General features: G+C 39.0%; 1 protein-coding gene across 1 annotated transcript in view; it reads right to left on the bottom strand.

Annotated features, from left to right (window-relative positions):
* The window catches only part of LOC131688935 (uncharacterized), a 463,009-nt gene that overhangs the window by 347,080 nt on the left and 97,548 nt on the right, over window positions 1-18,381 (bottom strand). Inside the window, exon 2 of the mRNA XM_058973570.1 lies at window positions 15,860-17,626. Within this exon, the coding sequence (XP_058829553.1) occupies window positions 15,860-17,626 (1,767 nt within the window). The remainder of the gene's footprint in view (window positions 1-15,859; window positions 17,627-18,381) is intronic.

Raw genomic sequence — 18,381 nt, 5'->3', positions numbered from 1 at the left:
TTAAAAAACCATAGAAGGGGGTGAGCATGAGCATGGGAGTTAGAGTGGGACAAGGTTATATGAAAAAAATAAAATTTCGCTCCGAATTACTTTTTGGGTTCCATTTAGCTCCCAGAACAACTCTGCAAATTTTTGGTTCGGTCGGTGAAACTATATTTTTGCACCCATGGTTTAAAGTTTACATGGGATTTCGTATGGGGAAATCTACTTTTGCAAAATAATTTTTTCAAGAGTCGCCCGTTATCTCCTAAAAATAAATAGATGACTGATTTTTATAGGAAATTTGTCAAGAAAACAAAGTCTAGAAGACCACGAAACGATCTGATGCTTGTGGAAAAAGTTATTAAGCAAAAACCGATTGATGCCCTGAAGATTGATGAAAATTTCACTTTTCATAGCATCACTGCTGCTGACGGTCGAATAATATACAAAATTTTTAACTTTCTCTTATTATGTACAAAAGAAACCGTAATTTATCCCCCAAAACCCTTGCGAAGTGGCCAAACAGCATAGATAAATGATTTAAACACATTAAGAGAAGATCAAAACAAAATTGCATATAATTGGACAGCCAACAGCAGTGGTGCTAGAAAAAATGAATATTTTACCAATCGTCAGAGCATCAATCGGTTTCTGCTTAATAACTTTTTTCTCAAGCGTCAGATCGTTTCGTGGTTTTCGAGAGTTTGTTTCTTTGTTAAATTTCCCATAAAAGCCACATAACGATTTATTTTTAGGAAGCAATGGGCGACTTCCGGAGGAATTATTTTGTGAAAGTTAGTTTTTCCATACAAAATCCCATGTAAACTTTAAACAGTGGGCGCAAAAATATAGTTTCAACGATCGAGCTAAGAATTTGCACAGTTGTTGTAGGACCCAAATGGTACCTGAAAAGTTGCTCGGAGCTGGATTCCATTTTTTGTCCCACCCTAATGGGGGTATTATGGGATTATCGTTTGCTTGGGTATTCGTTAAGGCCTTAAATCAGTGATCCCGTTCTACTATCTTTGCACAATTCCCTATGCCCCGATTTCCTATGCCCCGATAACGTATACTAAACAAACAAACTACAAGCGAGAAACGTGGTTTATTTAAAAAATAATGTTAGCTTAAACCAAACATGAGCCGCGCAAAACGAGTCAATTTTATCCGCCAGAAAATTTGTTTTGAAATTTCATTCGCAAATCGCATTTATTCCTGGGGGAAATAAACACAGACGAGTCACACACACACAGAGTCAAAGGCCAATATGTTCAACTCGTCAGACAATATTCGTTCGCCTTTTTCTTGACTGAGTACATTTAAACGGCCAGAAATAAACGCCTAAAGGATAGGCCATGCTTTGTAAAATGCACTTTATATTTGTTAGACTGTAAAAAGCGGATATAAATATAATAACATATAAAGCGTAAAAATCGGACAAAAATCTTTCAGCATAAATATTTGCTCGAAAATTCTTATCCGAAAAAGACGGCAAGGATGAACCTCCAGTATAAATAATTCGCTCACAGGAAAATCCATATAACGCTAAAGAGGGATTCCATGAGAAACCGACCACAAAATATGACTATTGCCGATTCGAATGAATCTTGGCAGTTGTGTCCATGATTTTCTCTGGCAATTGCAATATTTTGATACAAAAGTAATTTTTCAAAAGTGAGTCGACGTTTTGTTCGATTACTATGTTTTAAACAGCAGCAGTTTTTGAGAACGAGTTACAGAGAATAAATACTTCTACACAAAAAAAACGCTGAAAAAAATGTAGTGCCACAAAAACAAAAATTTATGCTATATTACTCCTTAAGGAGAAAATTGGATTAAAGCCTGTTTACAATTTAAAATTTAATGCTTTCGCATTATGCGAAAATTGGTTAACTTCCGATATAAATATCAACTTCCACGAATTTAATATAATTCGTCTGGATCGAGAAAACTTTTGGAGATTAAAAAGTTCTGTTTTCTCAACAGAATTAACCTCCCTCTAACACCAGGCATTGAAATTATCGCTTGTCAAGTTTGAATCAAGGGCAAATACCATTGCATTGCTGCCATCTACATTCCTCCCATAGCCTCGGTAGGGCAGTAGGGATTTATCGCTATGCTCGACATCGATACAGTTAGATGGCGTATGGAAGGTGATCCCTAATCCCCACTGTAGTGACAACTTGCCTATCGTGATTTCGATTGCTAACGGTTCAAGACCATCAGAAACAATTAATGTCTCGTATGACTTCACACGGAACATTGATTTAAAGAGTTACGTGGCCGCGATATCCGATGAAACCGAATCCAAGAATTCGCTCCGGAGGACGAGTTTTTGGCTGGCTTGATTCTCAACAGCGCGAAAAATAAACCGGTCGTCTTTTCTTGGAAGCGTGAGCAGTCGCAACTCCAACTTCATTTTTGTTTGTTTTGTTGTGGGTGTACCGTTTAATCAGGATTTTACATTTAAATATCTCGGGGTCTGGTTCGACTCTAAAAGTACCTGGGGATGCCACATAAGGTATCTGAAACAAAAATGCCATCAAAGGATCAATTTTCTCCGAATAATAACTGGAACATGATGGGGTGCCCACCCAGGAGACCTGATCAGGTTATACCAAACAACCAGGGCCGTCGAGAGCCGCGCCGGGTCCCCGGGACTAAAATTACTGACGGGCCCTTCTAGATTTGACTTCTCATTTGAATATCCATTAGGCAAATTGTACCTTTTAAATCAAACCATTTTTTATATAATTAATTTATTTGACATGCCTTAATGCGTCAGCTTAACAGAGTCGTGTGTCTTTTATTCATTTAAAAGATAAAAAAAAACAAATAGATAAACGAATATTAGTGGTTGTCCATCAGAATCACTTTCGCGTGACTTGCAATTACAATTGGGTTATTAAGCCATATTGTTGCTTTTATTGTTTTCCAATACAGCTGAAGTTGAAGATATGTTCGAGCTTTTTTTGCTTTTTTGTTCAAAAAAGAATAAGCAAAAATATTTTATAAAATTGAATTATCACGACCACACCTTCCATCGAATTACCTTGCTCCCTACCCCTTTGCTGGGATAACTGTCAAAAATGGTAACCCTTGTGGCTAAATTCACTGCCAAGGAAGAGTGATAGTGTCAAACGGACACGTGTTTGCATGTTCGTAGAAAATTAATTAAAAATTATTCTGAGGTTTTAATGATTGAATTATTGTTCCATTCAGAAATATGAGCTCTATTGGTTTATGCAATAAAAGAAGACTTCTATTCCTAATTTAATGACCCAATTGGAGCCCTTTTTCATGTATGTTGCCATAGTTAATACTGCCTTGATTCCTTTCTTGTTGCTTTCTGTTGTTTTTGAGGTACTGGATACAGCTATTGCAGATGTCATTATGACCTAAAGGGATTTTCTTTAGTGGTTTCTGAACATGCTTTCCGTAATGTGCAGTCTGATCACAGAAATGATACATAATAAATAGTCCTTTATATGTACAAAGAATTGTCTGTTCAGTTGTGCCGCATTGTGTTTCATTTTTCCAGGGTCACGTAGGAAGGTAGCTTCTCTATGTATCCACTGTAACTCAGAATTTCGACATTAACTCCTTAATGGCGACATTCCACCTATGCGGTGCTAGAGATTTGTCCATGGTTCATATTCAGGGGGATTTCGATTCGAGCGCTATTGCTTTCTAGAAATGTTTTAGGTTGATACTAAAAATGATTCTTTTTGCCTGGATTGATTTGTTGGAATGTTCAGTACTGTATTGTCGATATAGTGAAATTGAATATAGGCGACTACCGTCAATCTAAGCTACATTTTAATTATCAAAAATTGCTCCACACCATGAATACTCGAGCTAATACGATCAAACCTAAAGTCAATGACTACCGTATTTATACGGAGCCCATGTTTTGCTGCAGCTGATCATTTATCTCGATCGATCCACATGACGAGAATAAACGATTCTTTCGTTCTTCAGACAATGCACAACAGATCAAAGTTTTTGTCGTTCGCTTTACGCTGGCTCGGTCGAAACAGAAAAAGTAGTTCAGATTAACTTTGCCGAAAACAGTAACTGCCATAGATTTTTCATATGAATGTTGTTATGATTTTAAGACAGAAGGGGCAAATATACCGCAAAAATTTATGTTGAGGTAACATAAAAAACCTGTTATGATCAGGGTTGCAACCTTTCTCGGAGTGATAGAGGTTGTTGAAGTTTTGACTTCCAATGCTCAATACTATCTTCCAGAAACACTTACAATTGTCCAAGTTCATGAAAAAGACATTAGAACTAGGGTTGTGGTACCGGTAATACCGGTACCGAAAATCCCGGGAATACCGACCCATTTTTGGTACCGTAATACCGGTACTGAACAAAAGCCAGTATCGGTATTTTCGGTACTATACATTTTTTATGACAAATAGGTTAACTCTGCAGGGGGATCTGGTTCAAAATACCGGTCTGCAAGATAACGTTTAATTATATTAATTTTCCTTCTAGATAAATCGTTGAGATAACACCTTTGTGTGGGAATGAGGTGGGGCCATCATCATAATAATTCTAGAAGTTAAAGTTTTATTAGCGACATTCTGATGGGTTCCATTATTCACTGGGTGGCGCGTAATAAGACTATGGTTTAAGTCATGTCTGTATTTGGTTTGCTCTTAAACCTTTATCTATAATAGAACGAACAGCGATTTAGTAGCTAACAGTTTTAGACTTGGTGAACTGCTTCAAATGGGGCGATTTGTAATTATTGGTGATCGGAAAATTCAGCAAAACTCCATAGTTTACCGGAAAGCAAAGAGCCTGGATATGCGTTGGAGAATAGTAGGCAAACGACATAAAGGTCGACACCAATTTTCAGAACAGCAAGAGAGTAAATGCGATTAACCTGCTCGGATTTACTGCCATTCTCGCTTTGATTTACTGTTGTTAATAGGGTTTCATACATTTACCATCTGTTCAAGTCGACGAAAGTCGCACCACTTAGCAGTTATTGATTTTAAAGTGGCCTAGATTTCGAAATAAAAGAAGGTGCCCCATAGCAAAAATATCTTCTGTGAAATGAGTCTTGTCATTCCGATGCAATAAAAACAATAAACATGTTTTTTGATCAGCAAAAATCAATCATCTGAGAATAAGATCATCAGTTTGAGCATTCAATTTCAGTTTGAAGTTTTTTTCGAATTTTTTAAAAAAAATACTCGAGTACCGGTACTTTACCGGTACTACCGGTACTGAGGGCTTCAGTACCGTAGTACCACTTCTCGCCAAAAAGGGTCGGTACTGCGAACCCTAGTTAGAACAGCCAAAATTGATAGGTTTCAACAGTTTTCAGTATTCTAACGCAGATATATAAAAATTTCAACTTTCATCGCTAATTGAAACTGTCCCTGGCAGCATTGCTTTAGTGGAATCGAATCAGACTAATTAGAATACTTTTAGTTCTACAGTTAATAATTATGACTATTACCCAAGCAGCACTTGTAACAAGCAACGACAACGATTAGTTGCATAAGCAAAGGCTTTTACACGTGCGCTTTTTGGGTTGCTAAACCAGTGCAATAATGGTTGCCATATACCTTTATGTAACAAATTATGTTGCTGAAACTGCTAGTCAACAACTGGTGTTGCTCGGGTAATGCTCAAATTAATGGCAATAGCCAAGGCACGGCCATAGTTATTAGCTTTCCGTGTTGCTGTTTGCAAATCTTCCCCCAAAAGTTGTGGCTGTTTTAAAACGTTGTAGTTTATAAACAACATGGACATGGAAAGGTTAATAATTTCAGTAATTTTAAGCAATAATAGCATGTTTTGACTTCACTCACAGATTTGTTTAAAATAAACAATAATCATGTTGATATTCAAAAGACGCAGATAACAAACGTTGCTATTTTTATTAAATGGATATTTTGGTTGATGAATCCCAAAAAAATCCAATTTAATTATATCATTATTTTGATTGGAAATAAATTAATTTATAGATATTTTTGTGTGGAACAAGTACATGTTATTTGAATAAAAGTAATTTATTTATTGATTAAACCAAACCCTTTAATTTGAATCAAAGACTGAAATTATTATTTGGCCCTATTTCTCTTGATGCACTATATAGAAACTAAATATATTTTGTAACCATATATTTTTGAGCAGTCAATCCAGTAATGTTGTGCTCACCACAAAACATCTTTTTAACTAAATAAACACTCACAAAATTAGCTCAAGTTAAAAGATTTTTTACAATTAGGTTCGTTTTTCCATGAGGCATATAAATATAAAGTTATGTATTACAATTAAGTATTGTTTTTTTTGTATGAGGATCGTCATTTTTTCAATCTTTACCCACATAATTTATTTTCAGTTTAATGCGATGAATTCAACGTTATCGTTTTAACGCGATATCATTGAATCGATAATTTTTCCGTTGAATTCAACGGCGTTAATGTTGACGTTAATTTCATCGTTCATCGTCAACGTATTTCGATGAATGCAACGTTAACGTTAACGAAAATTTTGCGTTGATTTCTGTTTTGAGCACTTGGTGCTCAATGAGCGAGAGGACTGGCAGCATGGTAAATTGAAAAACTTTTTGTGTTTAATTTCCGGGCTTCGAACCACTTTTCATGGTGTTCGAGTGGTTCTTGGAGGCGCAAAAAATGCTAGAATTACAAATTGGTGACCTTTCTTGTCATTGAAAGTGAAGAAAGAGCATAATATTTTCGCATTGTCAAAAACATATAACGAAAAAATTATAAATAGTGAAGAGCGAATAGAGCGCTAGATTCAGTAAGGAGCATCCTAATGGATGTTGCAACTTTGGCAATAATTGATTTAAAGTGCAAACAGAAGCTACCAAAAGATAAGTACCTGCTTTCATCAAATATTGCTCTATTTTAAAATAATTTTCAAGAAACTTTCCTAAGTGCTCTGAAAAATGCACATATTACAATCTGTAAATTAAATTTGATCGCCCTCGGTCCTCTGAATGCCAGCATACATACATTTTATGATTTATTTCACGCACACAGATCTCGCTTTTTTAGCTACCGCCTCCCTCGTGGCGTTTGTTTGCATCCAAATTCCCAAAATATCATCCCGTGTAAACGATTTATTTGCCAATTGCCAAAAGTTCGTCAGAGGAGTGTAAGTGTCAGCACAAATGTTTTTAAATGTCTATGTGAGGCTACAGAGTACGACAGATCGATAGTGAGTTGCCCGAGTTGCCTGGAACAGCAACATGGTTTCACCAAAAGTTATATTTTTCGCCAGCCCAACACAGTGACGTAGCCAAGGGGGTGGGGGTATGGTTTGGGACCCCCCCTTATCCAAAAAAATTGGATTGGAACAAAAGTTGATTGTGGCTGACTGGTTTGAATAAATGTTGTACGGAATATTTTTGGAGGAGTATTGTCTGATCACTGTATTGAGGACCTGTTGTTCTGGGGACTTTCGGAAAGTTGTGGGAGGGGAGTCTTGTGGCTTGTCTCTTGGTCGAGATCCCACAGTTGTCAAATTACATCAATGTAAAATAGAATAACTATCTGAATTGTTACGAGCTCTTTTCTGGAGAGATGTTTGGAAGTATGGTTTAGGGATGGTTTTTCGAATGGGAGGCTAAGTTTGAAAGGGTTGATTGTCTATAAGACATGGACTTGCTCACCGAAGACTTGCATACAATTCATCATTTGTGGAAGGTGTATTTTTTGGGATTGCGTGGAGTTGAGACAGGAACTCGATGTGGTTGATAACAGGGGCTACATTTCGGAAAGTGCACCCAAAACATACCCGGTAAGAATCGCTTACATAAATGCAATAGATAAGAGTGAAAATTGCGAACGTTTTGGTAATGTGCAAATATTGCAAGCTGCTTCCTTGCGTGTAATGCGCGAAACAGAACAAAACGAATTTTCCTAGGTATTAGCGATGGATGTGTATTGGTGGTCATCAATATGCGTAAGATAAAAAAGACTGCTGGTATGCAAAAATGAGCCTCGCGCGGGCGGATTCCTAATCAATACTTTATCCATCCAACCATGCTATTAGATAGTTACGAGTGGATTAAAGCTATATATAAACACTTGGAAGATTTCACGATTAATGAAAAAAGTATAGGACGCACCCAGATTTGAACTCTGGCCCTTGCGCATAGTAGCACAGACCGCACTTAAAACTTTAAACTTCATGTGAATAAATTATACAATTTACAAATACTTTAAGTAGAACTTATCGCGCAAATTTCCGATAATGCTACCGTTGAATTCTACGGTGCGTTGACGATGACGATGAAATTAACGTGAAAATCAACGATAATGGCGCTAAATTCATCGTTATCGACGGTAAAGTTGAATTCAACGTTAACAACCCTGGTACATACACTTTATCAAACTGGAGAGAATCCAGTATCGTAGCTTGCGCATTGCCTTGTGTTGCATGCACTCGACTCATACAATGATCCTTAAAGTGCTGGCGGGCGTTCTCCTGCTGAAAAATCGATTTTGAGAACTCGATTGCTCATCCGATGTGACATTTTGAACCCGTTGGTCATGGAAACTACGAGAGGCTCGCCGAGCTTAATTCTCAAATCCGATTTATGTCCTTGTACATCGACTACATGGTACAGGTCATCAATCCTTCTTCGTATAATCCCGATCGTGTCCGTTGCTTGATTCAACTGTATTTTTCGACATATCCATGAAGGAAGAGATTCGTCATATCCCGGACCATATGCGCCCGCAACTGACCCCCAGTATATTTTATAACAAATTCCGAGAAGTCGACTGTGACAAAATGTTCTACACTGACGGATCAAATCTCGATGGGTCCACTGACTTCGGTATCTTCAATCATAATATCACCGCTTCACACAAGCTCAATGATCCTGCTTCAGTTTACTTCGCAGAATTAGCTGCTATTCAGTAAATCCGTTGGAAACATTATTTAATTTCATTTCAGCCTCAGTTCTATCCAGGATCTCGAAGCAATTCCCGCATATTTTGGGGAAGATACGGGAGTCCTTTTGTACGTTATTTAAAAACCGCAAAGGTAATCAGCTTTATTTAGTCCCGCTCGTTGCTCTATCCCGGACAATGAAAAGGTGGATGCATTAGAAGGTGACATCTACCAAAGACCAAAATGCTTCAACGAATTTTCCAATATGTGTCGTCAGAGGACACTCATCAGTTGACAAACCACGTGGACCAATGGGGAACTTGATCGATGGCTACATTCTTTTATCTTGAAGGTATCAACAAACCCTTGGTTCAGGTGGATGTGGGTCGGGATTTCATTCGTGTAATGTTCCAGCCCATGTCTAACACTTGAATGCACATTTGCGACGTATTGGGTTTGTGTAGCGTAGTCTATGCGCTTGTGACAAAGGCTATCACGACATCGAGCGCGTTGTCTGGGAGTGTGCCTGATATTGTGACGAAAGAATTCCCTTCAGGCCCGAGGTGGCAAATCACGATCTTCTCTATATATCCCTTATTTACATTTTTATAAAAACGATAAGCATCCCAATCTAGCACCTCTCTTTTATTTCTCGTTTCTAGAAGTTCACTGTCTTACCGTGTAGAACCGACGAGTACCAGAGTGAAACTATGCGACCGCCATCGCCTTTACATCTACGCCTGCACAGAAATAAATTGAAGCGAGAGCGAGTCTTATTACTTTCGAAAAATTCCCAGTGGGTCCGAAGAATACCATCTATCAAGTCGGACTTGACGAGCTACTAGACTGAGGCGCTAATTTGTGTCTCTTAACTCCCGTTTGCCCGAAAGTTGCAAGTTTTACTCTTCTTTCCCTATCATCATGTACTCCTTCTCTCCCATGGCCCTGATACAACTGCTTCTACAACAATGTTGGAAATAAGCCCCTCTCTAAATTTGTTGACCTAGCATAAGTCAAATTTGCATTCTGTATTCCTAGTTTTAAGATAGCTGTAAAAAATTTCAAAGCAAATCTGTAAAAAATCTGGTATTTCTTCTCTTGTATATCGAATTGTATTTCTAGTCTGTAAAATGCTTCCTCTCAATATACACAACAATATCTCAACATTGTAAAGTCCTAGTTTTAAGTTATTTAAAATGTAAAAAGATGGGTGGGTAATGTCAGAGACATAACCGGAGTGAAGTAGAATACACTTTAGACCGGTAAATTCTGCTCTGGAATAAGCAATTTCTATGCGATTTTGTCGACTTTAGCACATTCATAGTTTATTTGGAGTATTTTTGGAATTATCAATTATCGTAAGTCCACCGGAGGAAAGGCTCCCCGCAAGCAGTTGGCAACAACCCCCTGGCAACCCTATACCATCATATGGAGTTTGACAGCGACCGACATATATGGGGCGTTATAGCTATAAAGCCCCAAACAAAGAATTATGTTCGGCGCTATGCTCGATATTCAAGCATTCCACACGACGTTTTGCATCTTGTGGGATGATTTAATAATTTAATCGACATTTTGTAACTAAATACAGCTTCTAATCATTCGGTTCAAAATCAATGTTTTGCCTTTCATGGCAGTGATGCTGGCTGTACAGAGACGTCGTCCTTGACAGGGGGCTGGTTGGCAACGAAGGCCGTGTAAAAGTGCCCCAGTCACCGTTGGCGTTAAGAGCCTCATCGCTACCGAACAGAAACAGTCGCCCTGCGAAAAATTCACAGCTATCAGAAATCGAGCGGGCCTAAATTGTGACCCAAAATAAACCACAAACCAACAAGTTGTTTTCAGAACCAGCCAATTATAAAGTATTATTATTATAAATGAAATTTTCCATTGCCTTACAACCTCCCTCTCCCTTTCCTCCCGGCTTGAATAACTATCAATCTTGATGATGCTGTGCGGCGGGGGCACTAGTTTTTATTATGGTGGAAAATTTAGGTTTGCTCGTTTTTCCCAAAAGTTTTTTAGCTGTGCTGTTTTCAAAGAAGTTGTAGTTGAATTCAAAATAAAATGGTTTATTTCTATTGTCAGAGATGGACCTTCCAACGAAAACGTCTGGCTCGCTTGGAATCGAATTGTATGGACCAACCACTGCTTTCACAAAATCTGTTATTTTCAGTAATTGAACATTCTACATTTTTGTAAATTGAATCATTACACTAACCTGTCTACAAATCACACAAATAACTTTTTTATTTTGTGCCATTCTACTTGAAAGCGACGATATTGTTCACAAGTGGCTCACTTACCATCCAACGCTCTTGGCAAGCAACTTTCTGATGCTTGTAATAAAATTTCAATTCGATTCTTTGTCGATAAATTGATGGCCCTGAAAAGGGCCTTTTCTTTGGGCAGTGTTTGAAATTTACTTGGTGCTGGTGTATATGGTAACAGTTTTGGTGCCATCGAAGACGGCGTGCTTGGCCAACTCTTCTGACAGCAGCAAACGGACTGCGGTTTGAATTTTGCAGGAGATGCTGCAAACGAACTGATCGTGAACAACAGCATGCTGAGTTTTTATACCTGACTACAGCACAATGTAAGCTCGTCCTTTTTTGTGTTGTCCTCAATATGTGTTATTCGTAGCTCCACCTCTTTGTTGGTCGACCACATATTTTTGATAAAGAACAAAATTGAAATTGTGTTTCCAATACGGAGGTTATCGAACACTCAGGGTAAAAAGAGTAATGTAATACGGCACTTTGGTAAAATGTTTGAGAATTGAAACCGTTTTTGAATGCGCCTAGTAAACACGAAACTGTAGACAAACAAACAAATGATAACTTTTTATTTTGTGTCATTCTACGTGAAATCTACGATATTGTTCACAAGTAGCTCACTTGCCATCGAACGCTCTTGGCAAGCTACTTTCGGATGCTTGTAATAACAAAATTTCAATTCGATTCTTTGTTGATAAATGGCCCGTACCAAACATACCGCTCGTAAGTCCACCGGAGGAAAGCCTCCCCGCAAGCAGTAAGCAACGAAGGCCGCGTAAAAGTGCCCCAGTCACGGTTGGCGTTAGGAAGCCTCATCACTACTGAACAGAAACTGTCACCCTGCGAGAAATTCACAGCTATCAGCAATCGAGCAGGCCTAAATTGTGACCCAATATAAACCAACAAGTTCTTTTCAGGACCAGCCAATTATATTCCAGTAAGATATAAATGAAATTTTCGTTTTCCATTGCCTTACAACCTCTTTCCTCCCGGCTTGAATTACTATCAATCTTGATGATGCAGTGCGGCTGGGCACAGGCAGTTTCCATTATAGTAGAAAATTTAGGTTTGCGCGTTTTTCCCAAAAGTTTTTTAGCTGTGCTGTTTTCAAGGAAGTTGTAGTTGAATTCAATATAAAATAGTTTACTTCTATTGTCAGAGGTGGACCTTCCAACGAAAACTAGTCTGGCTCGCTTGGAATCGAATCGTACGGACCAACCACTGCTTTCACAAAATCCGTTATTTCAGTAAATGTACATTCTACAGAATTAGTCACAACTATTTCCAATCAGCGCAAAAATCGAAGGTTTTCATTCAATACAACAGCAGATTTTCACGTTTGAAAAAACAGGCAGCATTCTGGCCGAAAATTTTGAAACGGAGCACCTATATCGAAACGTTAGAAAACGTTCGATTTTTGTAAATTGAATCATTACACTAAAATGTCTATAAATCACAAATAACTTTTGATTTTGTGCCATTCTCGTGAAAGCGACGGTATTGTTCACAAGTGGCTCACTTACCATCCAACGCTCTTGACAAGCTGATGCTTGTAATAACAAAACTTCAATTTCATTCTTTGTCGATAAATTGATGGCCCTGAAAAGGGCCTTTTCTTTGGGCAGTGTTCGAAATTTACTTGGAGCTGGTGTATATGGTAACAGTTTTGGTGCCATCGAAGACAGCGTGTTTGGCCAACGCTTCTGATAGCAGCACGCGGACTGCGGTTTAAATTTTGCGGGAGATGCTGCAAACGAACTGCTGTATGCTGATGCTGGAAACGAACTGATCGTGAGCAACAGCATGCTGAGTTTTTATACCTGACTACAGCACAATGTAAGCTCGTCCTTTTTTGTGTTGTCCTCAATATGTGTTCGTCGTAGCTCCACCCCTTTGTTGGTCGACGACATATTTTTGATAAAGAACAAAATTGAAATTGTGTTTCCACTACGGAGATTATCGAACACTCAGGGTAAAGAGAGTAATGTAATACGGCACCTTGGTAAAATGTTTGAGAATTGGAACCTTTTTTGAATGCGCCTAGTAAAAATGTTTTCCACTTCACTCCAGTTTGTTTCTGACCATATTTGCAATTTACGTACTGAAATAAATCACAATTTAGGGTTTAACCCAAATTGCTCTCCAGGGAGAAACAGTCCATGAAACAGAAAATGCAAACTTATTCTTTGAAATGGTTTTGGTGGCCATGAAAAGGGCCTTTTTTATAATGATACAAGTGAGTTCTACCTTTTCAACTTCCAAATCCATACAAAGTGCGTCCCTGCCGCTTCAGAGTATAGACGACGTTCATTGCGGTTTTGCGCTTGGCGTGTTCAGTGTAGGTCAAGGCATCTCGGATGACATTTTTCTGCACACCATCAGCATTCGTAGATTAAATTGGAGATGCATTTTACACCACCACGACGAGCCAGACGCCGAATTTGGTGATTCCCTGGATTTTATCACGAAGAACCTTGCGATGACGCTTGGTACGGGAACGCAAATATGATACCGCTCATTGTACCGTCCGGACGAGCATGTTGCTCGTGTGGTAAGCGAGCACCCACTGATACAAAACAAGCTCGCGTGTCCTGTATATATAACATTCCCGTATGTAATGAAACGCTTACATGCTCCTTTTTGACGGCTCTGCGTGGGATATGCTGGCAAATTGCGCATTTTCCTCGCTGTTTCCGAAGGATTTTCTGAAAATCCTTGTTTTGGTTTATTTATAGTAGTCGCAGTAATTCCGAAATTTAATACGAAATACGTGCACAAATTTCCGACCAGATAGTGCAAAAATATTGCGATTTTGTCCAGTAGAACGGAAGATATTCGCATTTCAAACCTGGGAAAATTTCTCAACTGAAATTTTTGAAACGGGACCCCATATTGAAACGTTAGAAGTATTCTACTTCAAAACAAAATGAGTCCCAAATAACGATAGAGCCGCACTAAAAGTTTAGAGAATAACGTGTCTCAGATCCTCGTTGAATATTTCTGATCATCTTTCAAAGTTAAAAATTCTCATATATGTAGAAAGAATATGCAATCACTTTGAAACCCGACTTTTTAGCCGAGGACTACGACCATTCAACTCGCTTCGTCGAGATCCCAAAATGTCTGTATGAGTGTGTGACTGTGTCTGTCATACGTATGTTCTAATTTCACTCATTTTTCTCAGCGATGGCTGACCCGATTTGCACAAGAGTAGCTTTAAATGAATGTTCCCATAAGCTGCTATTAAACTTTTAGTTGATCGAACTTCCGGTTCTAGAATTACGAGTTGAAGAGTGCGACCACACAGCAAATTCCCATATAAACTGTTACCACTATGATACCCAAATGATTTAGTATATTTTAGAATGAGTGTGAAATAGTTGAATTCGCAGGTCTAGATCACTAATGATTAATCAAAGTAGCTTTGGCCACATTGGCCACCTATGACGGTTCTCGATACCCACAGTTAACTGGTTAAATTAGTAAGTTAATGTCCTATCTATTTATCGGCAAGACTTTCTGGGAACAAAAATCATTATAATAGTGAAACAGTGATCAAAGTGAAAAATACAAGTAAAAAATGTCAGGTAGGCGTTTGGAATGTTTGAGGCTCCTATTTTATGGGATTATTTTTGTTTGAATGAAAACACATATTTCATTATGCTCATCACTTTTGTGAGAAATGGGTCTATTCGGACCTCCTATTCCATCAACCACCGTTCCGCGGCTTGCGACTACGCACACGATTGCACACGTCACTGCAAAGAAAATACATGATGCGCCAATCGACAGCTGTGACTAACCAGCTTAAGTTTTCGCAACGCATTTTTTTTGCTTCTTAAGGAGATTCTCCAATAAATATGTCATAGGTAAACATAATTCTATTGCAAAAAAAAAAAATTTAAAAAAATTGGCGGTCCGAATTACCCCTACATTGAAAAAGGAAATGGAAAAATGGAAAGTTTTGCAAATCGTCACCTATCGCCGCCATGGAGTGGTGCAAATGAGTTTTTAAGGGGGTCTTCTACTCTCGCGGTTTCATAAAACCGATTTTTTTCTATTTTTTATTTAATTTCAATCTATATGTATCTGAGAATACGCCACAGAAAAGATTTGGTGAAAATCATGTTCCTTGACATGTTTCTGGGAACCGGAAGGCACCCATCTCCTGCCGTTTCTGAGAAACTAAGCGCGGCGCACCACGATGGCGCTTGTCTATGAAAAAATCATTGTTTAACCTTCTTTAGGTATTAACTTTTTGTAACGAATAAGGTGATAGTGGGTCATATTGACCCCGATTTCGAACTCAGTTTTAAGACACATTTTCAACCAAATATATATGAACTATTACTAGTAAATTGTTTGTTAGAGTTTAAATTTTCAATTTCTGGTGAATATTACCGTTTTTGACTTGGTTGGTCAGTGGGAATCGGTGCCATTATTTTGTGTTGCAATTGGTGAGAACTACAACCTATACTAGATCACTTGAAAAGTAAAAAAATCAGTGCAGCAACATTTTATTATTTAAATGAAGAATCAGGAGAAGGGCATATTTACACGTTTGAATTCATTGTAATTTACGACCCGATATCAAACTAATACTAATTCCTATCAACGATGAAACCAAACCAAAGCGGCAGTACACCTATGAAACGGAAATGAAAACCAGCTCCATTAGACGCACACTACTTTGATGTACTTACCCAGCACTACTAGCTTGATTGGACGTCCATTGAAGAAAAATCCCCGAGCATTTTCTGCCTCGCACTGCCACACCCCGTCGTCCTCCAGCATTACATTCCGGATGGTGAGGCCACCGTGCGACTCCCGTACAAACCGAATGTCATCGGTTCGTGACTTTTTGTCCATTATGTGCACCATCTGACCATCCTTAAGCCACACGCTAGAAGTTATATCGGCATCGACTTCGCAAGCCAACATCGCCGTTTCGTGCTGCTCAGCGTAGATGACGACCACGTTTTCCTCGGTGTGGTCGTCCGTCGGGCCCCGGATAATGGGCCGCAGTGGTAGTGCCACCGGTTCGTCATTGAGAAACGGGTTGCTATTTCTCAATTCGCTCATTTTCACGTCACGCTCTACCTTGCCAAACTGGCGCATATCGTACTGCTCCGGACTGCCTTCCAGCAAATCGCCACCATTGAGGAAAATAATTTGCTCGTCAAAGTTTTCACTAGCAAATAAGTTATTACTACTCATGCTCTGTACCTCCTGCTTGGAAGTGAAACGCGTGGAGGAATCTCCACTGTTGGTCGCCGTCAAGGATTTGCTGCTTTTGCTGACATGAACGCTGTCGTCGAGCAAATTTAAACTGTCGACATTAATGCCACTGTAGATATTTTGTGGCAAATGTTCCCGTGGTGTTATTGTTCTTTCAACAACGGAATCCACCTCTGGTGGTGCCATTTCCACAGCTATGCTACTGTCTTCTACTGTTGTTAGTTGGGTTGTTTGTGTTGATGTAACTGCTTTCTGCGTTGATGTATTAGTTTTCGAGTCCGGGTGGTGCTGATGGGTGGCTCTGTCAACACCCACTGCTGACTTGGTTCCCTTTCCCTGCTCTACTTCCGTCACAGCGTCTTGCTTTTTGGGCTGCTCTGGCAATGTCACAGCTGGTGCACTGCTCTTCTCACCCCGCTCCCGGTTCTTATCGGATGATGAATGCTCGGCAATAGCAAGCGTCAAGTTTCTAACGAAATTATGATCACTATTATTACTCCTAATAATATCAGTCACAGCCATCTTCCCATTCTTTTCTGATTTATCGTATTCACTGTTTTTGTTATAATTACTACTACTCATCTGGTTGGAAGGTTCTTGTACAACAGGTTCGATGCGTGCCCCATGATGGGACACGAGCGGTGGTGAGCTCGTAGAAATAGAACTGGGAGATAGTGTGCTGTAGGAGGATGTAGGTGAGTGTGGTCTCGCCACACCGGAGTCGGACCCAGCCGAAGTACTTCGAGTCGATCGACGTTGAAACAGTGACCTCCGGTGGCGATGCTGGTTAGGGTAGTATTGTTGGACAATTTTATTAACTAATAGTTGGTGCCGTGCGGGCTGAGCTACTTCGTCGATCCCTTCGTTGGCCTGGTGGTTTTGCTCGTAAAGTTTGGCAAAGGCGACTATATGAGTGTCGTCGAACGGCCGAACGAAATTGTCATCCTCGTCTTCGAGACTGTTCAAAAAATTATCTATACTCGATGTGTAAGACACTAAATTAATCTTACGATTATTGTTTATCCTAGTGTTGGTCCTACCATCTGAGTAGGGTGTTTCGTGGGCCTTCATCGAGAATCGGGATGAGCTACTGCTGCTGGCATAGTTTGATTGCTGCTGACGATGAATGCCGAGCAACAGAAGCTCACTGTCATCTAGCAAAGGGAGGCTCTGGTCTGCGGAACCACCGTTGGCGGTGGCCGTTGGAAAGAGGCGGTGGCTTGCGAAGAAACCTGCAACAGAGAAGGAAATGGATTATATTAACTTTGATGACTAGTCATACAGTTCTTATTACTACTGGAATAATTATATTCTGAACATAAAAAATTCCACAAAGCTCCTAGAATTGTATATTCTGTGCATAATCCTTGTTTAGGTGGTTCTTAACAAAATATAATTTTTTCAGCGTTTCAAAAAATTGAATTCATTAAAAATTATTGGTTGCCAAAAAATGGAGAAAAATGACATTTTAAAAACACTGTGGGTAAGACCGACACCCCAAAGGGGCCAACACCGACCCCCTTTTGAACTTTCTTTTTGTCCAATTTTTTCCAATGAAAATGTATTGTGTATGTGTGATAAAGTGCAATTATGTGTATATGAGTATGTGTGATGCCAACGCATACTTTCTGTAGTTTCATCGCGTAGCAAGAGGAAGAACATTCGAATGCGTGGTGTTATGAATAAATAATGTTTAACGCATGGTTTATATTATGGTACAGGTTTTCTCAAGTAATTCTTTCGAGCTTTATTGCCACTTGTATAGCCATTATAACGAAGAAAAGCTGTTCTGTAAGCAGATTATATACGCTGTTACTAGGACTCATTCACTTAAAAGTGACGCACGCTTCGTAGTAAGCTATCCGGTTCGTGTTGTGATTTTTCGGAACACTGTTGATAAATAATCCGACGGTCAATGTAAATTTTTCATCAATATCATTTCAAAATCTCATATTAGATTATACTTTTCATTTCTTTTTGTAATATA

The sequence above is a fragment of the Topomyia yanbarensis genome, chromosome 3 (assembly GCF_030247195.1).
Source record: "Topomyia yanbarensis strain Yona2022 chromosome 3, ASM3024719v1, whole genome shotgun sequence".
NCBI classification, from domain to species: Eukaryota; Metazoa; Arthropoda; class Insecta; order Diptera; family Culicidae; genus Topomyia; species Topomyia yanbarensis.
This window is presented reverse-complemented; position numbering and strand designations above follow the sequence as displayed.